The sequence below is a fragment of the Berkeleyomyces rouxiae genome, assembly GCF_048999995.1.
Source record: "Berkeleyomyces rouxiae strain 22BRR77 chromosome Unknown BrBRR77_ptg000001l, whole genome shotgun sequence".
Lineage (NCBI taxonomy): Eukaryota > Fungi > Ascomycota > Sordariomycetes > Microascales > Ceratocystidaceae > Berkeleyomyces > Berkeleyomyces rouxiae.
In genome coordinates this window covers 4,174,794-4,187,380 of record NW_027396491.1, presented here as the reverse complement: position 1 = coordinate 4,187,380, position 12,587 = coordinate 4,174,794, and the positions used below count along the sequence as shown (strand labels likewise).

The window sequence follows — 12,587 nt, the reverse complement described above, 5'->3', positions numbered from 1 at the left end:
CGACTTTTCCCTTGTATGTTTTTTTCTCTCTCTCTCTATTCTGCTAGTCCCTTACGTCAAGAAGCCGGAACGCACTGTCCAGATTCTTATCCCCTTGGCCAGGCTCAGCTTCGAGCAACCCCGGAAGTTAAGACACAGACAGGCATTGGGCTGAGCGCATGGAGAAGATTCTTTGGGAAAGATGGGTAGCGAGAGCGCGGTTGACCTGTTGCCAGAGGCTCATCGTGACTTTGGCTTTTCTCGCTTCGTGTGGTGCTGAGATGGACTTGTCCAGATAACATATGATTATGCACCGTGTGAATCCTACTTTGGGATTTTGTGTAGTTGACTATGAGCATGTATGTATGTGTGTAAGGATTCATGTCTCCCAAGCCTGCGAGCCTTCATGTTCAGGCCAGCTTCCAACTCTCCCTTTTGACTTGCGCTTGCTTCACCGCTTGTGAAGTTGGGCATCAAACCAACAAAGAACGATAGGATAGTTGGTGGGAGTATAGCATACCGCCAAACGAAACGCCTAGGCTGGCCCTTGATGTGAAGGGATGATATCGAGAATCATAACATATAGCAAGACGACGTTACGGTTTGCAGCGGCCTAGAGGGTCTGTTCTTGTGTAGCTTGACTATGTCGAGTCTTACTATTCGTAGTGGACGACTAGAGAAAAGAAATAACGCCCTTGGTGACAGGATTGGCTAGACTGTCTACAGACTTTTTTCTCTACGTTGCTTTCTGGGGGAAAGGGCAGCGTCATTGTAAGACATGGCAGGGTGCCTGAAGCGGTCTAAGGGTTTCGTTTTGTTTCGTTTTTCATTTTTCCCCAGGGTTTTTATGAGAACTCACCTTGATTCTCCGCAATATGTTCCACTGTGACGTTGATGAGCGAAATGTCCGCGAGAAATATGTCACATAACTAACCCACTACATAATATGCCTAAAGTATACCTGCAAAAAGAGCTTGCGAATTGAGGCCAGTAAGAGTAGAATCCGGGGTTGCGGGCATCCTAGTCACGGTGACGGCAACTAAGCCCTCTCGAGGCAGAGGGGCAAGAAAAGAAAAGAAAAGAAAAAAAAAAAAGTAAGCTTGTTGTTGATCACTTCCCGTTTTATGTTGGCAGTGTCTTGAGCTGGCGGACGAGTCTCTGCGAGAGAATGAATGGACAGCACCGACATAGAACTATAGTTAGTTACTACATAGTTGGGCATGTTGCGGTGCTGCATACGTCCATGTTTCTAGATACATTTCACCATGTATAAGCGAAGTGTGAGCCGTTCTTATTTCTCTTGGGCCACATAGCGGTTGCACAGAGCGGCCAGATACTAGAAAAAGAATAGATCCGAGCAACGCCGTCAGGGCCATCGGGACCGTAATTTCGAAGCACTCAGGGCCAGGGCGGCAGCAGCCTGATGCCCAATGCAAGATTAAAGGCACAAGTCAAAGGGCAGAATGTGAGATGCAGTCAAGGGTAAATTGGAGCGAATTTTTGCGGCCGGTCCTCGTAATGGCCCCGCTGTATTTACAAACACTATGTAACCCCCAACCACAACTTTATGGCGGGGTAGCACACCAGTAGTTAGTAGATAGACTCAAAGTCGCCAGTTTGGGGACAGAGATGCCCTGTCCGACTAGCGCGCGTCGATCACAGATGGAGCTTGGCATGCAGCCTGCGTTATCTGGTGGTGAGCAAAGAAGTGTGTGTGTATTACGACTGGCGTAAGTCGCTGGGCTGGCAAGCGACAAAGACAGGAGCGAGAAGGACCGCGCCCAAACCGAAACGGGCATCGCGGCTGTTACAAGCCTGCTTGAACATGTCGATAGCTGCCAGGCGATATGAACAGGAATGGGGGCGGGGGTTTGGGTTTAGGAGTCATGGGTTCGGGCATGATCTCCGAAGGCACACACACAGCTGAGTGATATGTCCTTGTATACATCTCGTACCTTTAAGGACTCTTCTTGTCACAAGTATGCACGGACAAAAGCAGCCACAAAGCGAGTACAAGCCCTGCCATGTGAAAATATCAACTCTCCATGCACACGCCATTTCTCGCTGGTGGTTATGTACGATGGTCGACGACGAGCGAGACATGAAGAGAGAAAGACGAGGTGGAGACAAGAAGCCAAAGAACGAAAAATAGAAGGCTCTGGAAGAAAAGTATGGAGCCGATAGCCAGGTAACCAATGGCCGAATGGCGGATCCGACGGGAAGAGGATTCGATTCTTTTCGCGGAGTGCTGGCAGGCCGGGGCTTTGCGAGAGGCACAGAATCTCACATGCTGCAGTGGGCAGAATCTGCGTGTAAGCCTGTAAGAGTAAGAGTAAGAGCAGTTGCTTTTACTCGCTCTGTTTCAGACGCTTTGCCACTCGATTCCCTGTGTTGCACGCTGCGTCGATAGACAAAAGAATAATACTTGTGTGTGGGCGGCGAGAGTCCGCATATGGTACACCAGTACAACCCGAGCGGGCTTCTATACCCGGCCTCAAATTGAACAGCCGGACGGCATAAAAGCCTGCATGCAAGCAAGTACGAACACCATTGAGCCCGGTGCATCGGCTTTGGGTGTCGATACACGTAATCCTCGGTCGTACCTCAAGCCCGTGGCCATGGTCGTAGGGATTGTCGGCTCTCTGGACAGCACAGGCTCCCAACCACTGTGAAAGAGTTGCCAGGCAGACGCCGGTGATCCCAGTGCTTAGTGCTTATATCGAGACAGTCTGCACTCGGGTTGGTATTTTGAGGCTCAGCCCGGGCCCGAGAACTCCGACTGTGCTGTTGGTTCTCAGAGGTTCTTGAGCCGCCCTAACACGGTATATTACCGGTTCCCACACATGGTGCTGCGCACTGTTCTTATCGATCCTACCAGCGATAACGAATAGCAGCAAAGAAGAAGCACGCAATGTAAATGCAACCAATCCGTCTCGGCGTGAACCTGTGGCAAGTTGGTTGGTACCTGAGAGCCTCAACAAGGGGGTGGCCAAAGATGGCGGCAGCAAAGTGATCTCGCCAGCGTTTGGCCAATGCCATGGGCAGATCCTTGAGAGGCCACTCTGCTAGATATCTACAGATTGGTCGATTGTTGTTGTGTCTTTCTGCTTGAAGTTGTGATTGGCGGTTCTTTGGCAAGGGGCATGGGCAACAGAGTAGTATTTGTGCTTGCATGTAGTTAGTGAGTACTTGCAGGTATGCTGTGCTTTGCTTTGCTGTAACTAAATGAGCAAGATCATTCATTGTACTGTCGTATCCTGGTTAAAAGTGTGAATCGACGGCGGCTTTGGCAGGGCAGACCGACACAAGGATCTCACCTCACATGCAGACGAGAGAACCGTTGATGCAGCAAAGAGGGTCGCCAAGAAAACAAAGAAACAACAAAGAACAAGAGAGGAGAGAGGAACGATTGTCGCTGCAGTTGGATAAGCCCAAGACAGAGAAAAGGGAGTATTAATGGCCCCAAACATATAGCTATAGCCAGCCAGGAAAGTTGAGGCTTAGTGCTGCCAGCGTTGTTTGGAAGATCTGCCATTCTGCTCTGCCCCTCGCTTGAAGGTATAGGCCTCGATTTCTCTCTTTTATTCTCCCTTTTATATCTTCGTTTTCTCCTTCTTCAGGAACTTGAGACGCGGCTTGGGGGACGCGGCTGATTCAAGAAGTTTGAGGCTCTGAAAAAGGTCTCAAGCTCTGAGATGTTATCTGCGTCCAGTCATATATGTGCAGGTAAGGGTGCATATACTATGCAGGTGGGTTCGTCTCGTCGTCTATATGCATACACGTAGACAAGTATACACCACGACACACATGTAACTATGTAGTAGTAGTAGCAGTAGTAACAGCAGAATCACAGTAGATGTACACCAAAAATCAGCACATCGTTTACCAGCCAAATATGAGGCTGCCATGCCATGGCTCTCCCCCCTCCCTGTTGTCGGCCAGGGTGGTGATGTGTCTGGGTGGCGGCTCTGTTGTTCTCGGCACCTTGCATCAGGCTTCTACAGGGACACAGACTCAAACTTGTCTGCCTGTAGCCATAAAGCCAGAGTGTCCCAGCAACCCCCGGAAGCAAACAGGGCTGCGGCTGATGGGCGCTTCAACACCAACACGCCAGCTTGCTTGTCTGAAACGAAGGTTTTCCATGCATGAAATGTCAGCCCTGAAATCGGCAGAGACGGCATGGACAACTGGGTAACTGTGGATTGGATTGGATGCAAGCAAGTAGGGCGTGCCACTAGCTTGGGCTCTGTCTGTCTGTCTATCTGTCTCTCTATCTGTCTGTTGTTGTTGGGAGAGAGTCGCAGAGACATGAAGAGTGGCCTGATCGTGGAACGGTCAAGCGTGGTAAACGACTTATTACAGTATATGCAGATAACGACAGGGCTTGGTGTGATTTACCGGCTGGGCTGGGTTGTTGCTGCTGGCAAGCCCAAGCCATGCCTACAGACACAATGTGTCTAAGAGAACATGTGTGTGCATAGATATGTAACGACATACATACAGACGTATCTGGATAGCCTCACTGTCGCTCTTTGGGCAGTATTGTTCTGTTCAGACAAACACAAAAACAAATCAACAACACAATCCTCGTCTCCTCAGCTCGACTTGTCAAGCGAATCAGCCAGGCTTCTATTTTTCGCTCCTGTCTCGCTATCGTTGCTTTTTTGGTGCATCTTATCTCGGGCCTTTGACTGTGTGGTATAGCGGATAGGATGTCCGAAGGATGCAGAGAGAAGAAGAAAAGAGAAGAAAGGAGAAGAGCAGGAAAAAAGAGTCCTAAGCTCAAGGCGGTAACGTGGATAGTACATACATCCATACTTGTCCCATGGATGAATAGAGGTCCCAGGCCCTGAACGCCGGAGACATGCATGCTGCAGCAGCCGTGGTTTTACTCGCCTGGTGCACAAAGTGTGTATTGAGAACGAGGACTGCTTTCTTGGACACAGCTACGGCCGGCCGGCCGGCTGTTCGTCTGTTTTGTTGGTGTTCTTTTTGCCTGTGATGGTTTGTGCTCGTCAACGTGGCTTGCGCTGCAATCGGGGCGGTTTATCAGCGTCTGTGCCCATGCAATCGTGCTAGCCCAATGTCCACGTTCTTGTGTGTATTGTATAGTTACATAGATATTTGAACTTGTAGCTGCTTGTGCGAGCTTTAGTGGCAGCGGTTCGGCCGCAGGGCGAGCCAAGCGGCACTACATTGTGTGTGTGCTCATAGCTGTATGTATACATTACACACGCTGCATGATACGTGTTGGAGACTCTTTTTTCGCTGCAGCTATGACTGCTACTTACATACAGGTATACAGCACTGGTCGCGGTCGACTCTGGTGGCTTCTATATTCTGCCGCAACATGACATAACAGCGGACTGCTTGGTGGCTGGGCTATGAACGAATTCTCGTGGGCCATAGATGTACCCGAAACATCTTCTGCGATGGGTACAGACATATATTAAGTAGAATCACTCGTACTCCGTACCAATACACAGTCGCCTATGCCTCCTAGTACTATGATGTCTTTTGAGTCTCTCGCCCGGCTTGCAGGCCCGCGAAGAAGTGCATGCAAACATGGCCATGAGCCGCAAGTTTTCCATCAAAGCTTCTTGAGGGGCCATGTCACAAATTCTCGACGAGTTTCCGGGAGAGGAGGGGGGCTGCCACTTCTCTTGTCCTCTTTAACTAGGTCTTCCCCAAAAAAAGAAAACAGGAATAGGACCCTAAGCCATCAGCCATCCTCTTGGAGAAAAGCCCATGAGAAAAGAGCCTCAGAAAACCAAACGCTGTATTACAGGAGGGAGAGGAGGACGCGCTATCTGTACAAGTATGTGTACAAGAGAGACTCGACTCGACCCTCTTTGACTGACAAGACGTCATAGATTCCGTTTGCGAACGTGTCTGGGAACCATCACATCGTGGCAGCCGGCTGATGTCTGGCGATGTCTGGCGATGTCTGGTGTCTCAGTATCTGGGCGTTGTTGGGTTGGTGTCATGGCAGGGCACCCATCCCATCCATCCCTTCTTTTACACACAGGGTTGTCTAGGGTATATAGGATATGACGCAGCGGCTGAGTGCTTGGACTGGCCAACTTGCGGTATTTTGCACTTGGTCTAACTAGACTTGTGTATGGTGGGCTTTTCAATGTCATCATCGAAAAGAGTCTGCGAAGCGTGCCATTCCGTTTTCTCTCTGGGCTGACGGAATCAGATGCTGGCAGCCAGGCGATCGGAACGGCAGATGGATGCTCTGGCACAGCACAGAACTTGGCTGACCGACCATCCGGAGACTGCGGCGACTGGCTGGAGGCGCCCGGCGGGGAGCGACGTGGTGACGCCAGTACTGCAGTTTAGGGAGCCACGCCTGGTGTGTGCCGGGAACGTCCCTCCCTCAGGCTTGGGCCGGCCGCTGGGCTCGGTGCAGACAGGTCCAATCATATGGAGCATGATACGATGCAACCAACGGAATGCAAGACTCTGCTGATTCGCAGTGGCGAGTTTTCTTTCTGGCTGGGCTGCCGGCTACGAGTCACAAGCTCCAAGCTAAAGCACACGACGAGTGAAATCTACCCGTCCAGGCATTAGTTGCGGTTACTTGTGTTTAACTTTTGAGCTTGCTTGACACGCCGGGGCAAAAGGCGGCACAGGGAGCTATATTAACGAGAGAGTAGATAGTGGGTTAGTGTATACATTATAAATGGCCAAGAACGCCAGCAGAAGGACACAGGGCCGCACCATTGCCTTAGGGCTGCCCCTCGCTAGCAGAGACGGCCTGCGAGGCTAGAGGCACCCCTGAGCAAAAGGGGGGAGGGGCAGTAGAGAGTAACGAGAGATCCGCGAAGAAAAGAGACAGCGGACACGACTCTAGAGATACTTGTGGGAAAATTTCTAGAGATAATTCTGGGAATAGTTCTGGGAATAATTCTGGAGAGACTCCCTCTGGAGATACCCACCTGCATGTATGCTGTCGCACTCACAAAAGAGTGCAACTACCAGGTGGCTACCAGCGGGAACTGCGATCTGGCGTGTGCTCTTTTATCGATTTTATCGCCCACGCCTCTTTTCTCTTTATCTGCCCATCAAATCCAGGTGGGGCTGCATCCTTTGCAGTTGCAACGCTGCGCTGCGCTGCATCCACGTCCACGTCAAACTCTGTGGAAAACTAGTTAGTCAGTTAGAAGTAACTACTTGCTCTCTACAAGCAACACAGGCCAGTAGGCGTGTTGGCTCAGGCCAAATCCTGCAGCCAGTGGAGAGCACTTACTTGCCTTACCTCTCGCTCTTTCTCTCGTTGACTATTTTATTTTCTCCGCATCGATAAATACCGCCGTATTTTTCTGCCGGCGATGCTTTTTAGACCCAGCTTTGCCCACCTTTGCGTCCTAGTCTGTGGCTCAATGGGCCTCCTGTTCACTTTTGCTTCTTTCTTACCGAAATTCCATCTTTTTTTTCTTCGTCCATTCTACCTCTGCGCTATCGCTGCGACCATTGTTCGTCGTTTTCTGTATCCTCTCGCCTCTTTTTAGCCTTGAGCCCGGTGTTGATCTTGTCCTTCTCTGCCTTGTGTGCGAGTACTTGGCACGCTTCTGCCCGCCGGCTTGCGAGAACGCCCACCCGAGAGATAAGGAGAAACCTAGTCTCCCTCTGATCCAGCGGCTTGCCACACTGAGTCTCACCCGCGTTGGCCTTTGTCCTCCTCAGGATTCCGCCGTCCGTGGCCTCAACTCGGCCGCTTAAATATCCTCGACTGCCCATCGCCACCCACTCAGATAAAGGCCCTCTTCCTCCTCCTCCTCCTCCTCCTCCTCCTCCTCCTCCTCCTCCTCCTCCTCCTCCTCCTCCTCCTCCTCCCCCTCTTGGCCGTCTCGTCTCTTGTCAGCCCGACCGACCCTTGACAAGTACCTGTACATACCATACGAATGCCGTGTCTCAACGCCCTCGCATCCATTCTCTAAGCAATCTTACCTTCCACCCGCCAATTATCGCGCCTACACATCTGCCCTGCTAGTACCTGCGTTGTTGCTGTCGATAACCTCCAAGGTCGCATCGACGCCTGGCTGCCTTGGTGCGCCGCCCCGGGGACTGTCTCCCTTTATATACTGTTCATTATGTCGTCGTCGTACGACCAGGGCCGCACTCGATCATCTCGCCGCCATGGAGCCACTTCCCCCTCCGCAGTTGCAGCCGCCTAAGCCGGGCAAGCCTCTCGATGTTTCGGAATCCGCTGAAGATAGCCCTGCCCGCAACCTCATAGTCATGACCGAAACCTCCATGAATGCCAGCAATGCGTCGCTATCATTGTCGTCTCCCACCGCATCGCAGGGGCTGTCCTACCCACCGACCCCTCGCAATAATCTGAATATCATTGCTTCACCTGTAGACTCGAGCTCGCCCTCTGCTACGCCGAGTCCCTTCTTGCACCCGCTGCAGACGCACACTTTTAGAGAGTACGTTCCATTTCTTCCCATTCCACGCAGTACGAGTATCACCGACTAACAATGGCCTCTTCTCTTCTAGGACCAACAAGGCTCTCAAGCGCCAGGCTGATGGCCGCAAAGTCATCAACAACTACCTTGTTATTAAGGAGCTCGGACGAGGTGTCCACGGCAAGGTCAAGCGTGCCTTGAATCTTGAAACCCAAGAAGAAGTTGCCATCAAGATCATTCCGCGTTTTAGCAAAAAGCGCCGCCTCGGAAAAATCACCGCACACCCGGAAAAGGACCGCAAGACGATGCGTGAGATCGCCATCCTCAAGAAGATCCAGCATCCCCATGTTGTCAGTCTCCTTGAAGTAATCGACGACCCCGAGCTTAAGAAAATCTACATGGTCCTCGAATACGTCGAACTCGGCGAGATATGCTGGCGCAAAAAGGGCCTCCCTCACATTGCTGCCTACGAACGCCGCCGAATCGAACAAGGCATGGAATCTTCCTCCTTTACCGACGAGGACCTCCATCACAACCAGCTGCGCCTAAAGGAACATCTTGGAGATCTCCAAAAGATTCAGCAGGAAGAAGACCGTGCTGTTATGCTTAACCAGGCCGTCACTAACTGGCACTACGACCACCACCTCGTAGAGGATGACAGCAGTGCGTCCATGTCTCGCAATGTATCTACCCATAACTTTGGCCTGCTGGATCATGGGCTTGCTTCTTCAGTGCCTAGCTCCGTCATCGCTTCGCGTGCAACCTCGCGCGCGCCTTCCCGCGCACCCTCTCGCACACATTCGCGTGCTACTTCTCAAGCTCCTTCTCGCAACCTGTCTATTTCATCTCTTACAGGCCACTTTGCAGGCATACACGGGGGGAGCATTAATGAAGAAGCTGAGCAAGATGCGAATGAGACTTTGGATGTCGACAATGTGCAGCGTGGCCGTAGTGCTGAGGAGGAGCCCCTTCGCGGTCGTGCTTCCAGTCTTAGCGAGTCCGTGATTTCACATTCTTCACTCGACTACAACTCGCTTGTCACGCACGATGCCTTTGCCGATGACTTTTCCTACGTCCCCTGCTTCACTCTTGACCTCGCTCGTTCAACTTTCCGCGACACTGTGCTTGGCCTCGAGCATCTTCATTACCAAGGCGTCGTCCATCGTGATATCAAACCTGCTAACCTGCTGATGACTAAAGGTCATCGAGTTAAGATTTCTGACTTTGGCGTTTCTTACTTTGGCCGCCCAGCTAGAGAGGGCGATGATGACGGCCTTGCCTCGGAATCTGAGGCCGAGGATTTCGATGATGATCGTGAACTTGCCAAGACTGTCGGAACACCTGCGTTCTTCGCACCTGAGTTGTGCTACACTGACTTGGAAACGGATCAATTTAAAGTCTCGGAGCAGATTGACATTTGGTCTTTGGGTGTTACATTGTACTGCCTGATCTACGCACGTATCCCCTTTCTTGCAGAGGACGAATACCAAATGTTCAAGAAAATCGCCACCGAAGATGTGTTCATACCTACTCAGCGCTTGGCCCCCGTCGATCCGTCAACCTCTCCCAAGACTACATCGTTGTACGAGCGGCAAAACAGTGCGTCGTACAGAGGCGACAACGAACTGGTTTACGAAGAAGTGGACCCTCTGCTTCGCGATCTCTTGCAAAAAATGCTAGTCAAGGACCCCGAAAGGCGCATCCGCATCCACGACATCAAGCGCCACCCTTGGGTTCTCGCTGATATACCAGATATCCACCAGTGGCTTGACGACACCGACCCGGCCAAGCCTTCTTTGGGCCACAAGATCCAGGTGGATGAAAAGGAACTCAACCATGCTGTCGTGCCTCTGACTCTGCATGACAAGCTCCGCTCTGCCTTCAAGAACGTCAAAAAGGTCGTAAGCAAGGTCATGCACCCTTTAGGGGGCGGCGAGCGCGACAGCGGCAAGTCATTAAGGCGCCGCGCTCCTAGCAGTACTGCTAGTTCTTGTGGAGACATTGCTAGGGGTCCGGGCTTTGGTAGTAACACAAGCATCCAGTCCTCCCTTCTGCCTTGGGATACACGCCGGAAGAGCACTCGGCCTGATGAATGCCCTCACCCTCTTGTTAACAGCATGACCGTGAATTCTTCAAGCGCTCCGCAAATGGTATATGACCCACTAGCCACAGTTCTCCCCGAGGTGTCCACGCCCCATCACCCTGGTGCTCCAGCAATGTTCCAAGAGCATGTGCGTGAAAAGTCTCTTGAAGAGCCCTACCACCGTATGTCTGACTTGCGTCACTCGGCATCCTTAAGATCTCACCGCAAATCACACAGCAGACTTAAGAGCACCCCACTTTTTGATAGAGTCCCGAGCTCCGCTAGCACCGACCACCCGCTTCACCGGCCTGTTTTTGATAGCGGCGACGATCTGGTATTGGTGCAGCCCAGCGCCCAGCTTCTCGAACAGACTCTGCCGTCCGGCTCTCGCACTCGTGGAGCGACTCATAGCCATATTCCGTCTATTTCAACCGCCTGTGACCCACCCTCGCCTGGCACTATTATTGCCACTGCGACTGCTCCGTCAAGCCCCCACCATGGACGCCATAGCCGCTCATTGAGATCTGTCGACCTGGGCCGCAGCCACTACACGACCGCCATGTCCCCTAGGGGGCTGAATAACTTCCTTTGCTTGACACCCCTTGAGAGTAGCTTCCCCGAGTCTCACTCTTCTGCCCCTCAACCCAAGGTTCAGAGCAAGGCTGAGGAGCGACCAGTGACTGCTCATCGTGTCCGTAGTATTACGGAAACTGCCGAGAACCATCTCTACACAATCCCTGATACCCTGCCTACACAGTCACTAGAGTCGCAGATTAGCGCTGGATCTTCTAGTGCTGGCACTCGACGCACCCGCACACGCGCCTCGACTGGTCTTAGCTCGACTCAGTCTATTGCTTCATCGATCTGTGAAGCTATTGGGACTCCCATGAGCAGCCCCAGCGAGCTGGCCAGTCCTATTTCATCTACTAATCTTGCACGGGAAAGCCAATGCAGCAAGACGAATGTCTCGGCCTACCAGTCTGACCCTTCGCTGCCTGCTCTCTTGAGCGGAGCTAGCTCTGTCTCTGCTGATATGGATGGTGACATGCTGAGTGCGCTTGACTCCCTAGACGCTACGAGCCACATTTACCAGACCACCGACTCCACCACGCCCACAGCTATGGCTAAAAACCGCATGGATGGATTCTTGGATCTTGAGCGGTCCGAGAACATTATTCCTGTCCAGCTCGACGTGGCCACACGGCCCCCTCATAGCCCAATTTCGGTCAACCAACATCAGCAGTCGCCCCTTCTTCCGTCTCGCAGTCTCAAGAAGATGCCCGAGGAGGACGACGACGCTGATGATAGCGATAGTGACGAAGGCCTGACCTTGACCATGCGCCGCCGGAGTAGAATGTCCGACAGCTACGGTGGGCACGGAAGCCGCTTCTTGCCCCGGAGACGTGATACCAATGCCAGTATCTGCAGCAGCGATACGGCTAAGAAGGTTGACTACCTCTAACCTCATGTTCATTTTTTTCTTGTCTCCTTGTCTTTATTTTTCTCTGCCCAGCTGTGCTTTCACCTGCCTCTTATTTATTTTTTGTATTCTTGGCTCATCTTTTTCTTCTTCTTTTTTTTCTCTTTCTTCCTTAACGGTAATATTCACGATCACGGCCTTTTATGATAACCATTGAGTTGCGATTGCATTGGATTTGGACGGACGGACTCCTTTTTTTATCTTTCATTTTTTTAGTCTCTTCTTCACGTTGTCTACTCACAACTTCTGTTTCTTGGCTGGCTTGGATGCCAATTCGAACTTTCTCACATCAGCCATTCACTTTTACCTCATACATCCACTTCCTTCGACCCATAGACCGACTCGGTCTTAGACCCCAACTCATCATCATTGTCTACCAAACTTACTGCTGCCGGGTCTCAGCTGCATAATTCAATATCTAGCAATGTCTGCCGAGTATGGCCATTGCACTCAAATACTTCTTCGCTGATCTCTTTATGCTTCATGAAACCATCGATCCCATGCATATAGCCATCCATACATTCATCACCATGCATATAGCCATCCATACATTCATCACATGCTCTCTTCTTCGGATGACGACTGACTATTCTTATTGATACTACCCTTTGTATTGTTCGCTGAATGA

The 12,587-nt window shown here is 51.5% G+C and overlaps 1 protein-coding gene across 1 annotated transcript; it reads left to right on the top strand.

Moving 5' to 3' along the window:
- Nucleotides 1-8,124: 8,124 nt before the first annotated feature.
- BROUX77_001166 (uncharacterized protein) lies at nt 8,125-11,941 on the top strand (the record flags this gene model as incomplete). Its single annotated transcript, XM_073745565.1, has 2 exons — nt 8,125-8,417; nt 8,488-11,941. The coding sequence occupies 2 exons, from the start codon at nt 8,125-8,127 to the stop codon at nt 11,939-11,941; spliced, it is 3,747 nt and encodes a 1,248-aa protein (XP_073609401.1).
- Between the last annotated feature and the right edge of the window lie 646 nt (nt 11,942-12,587).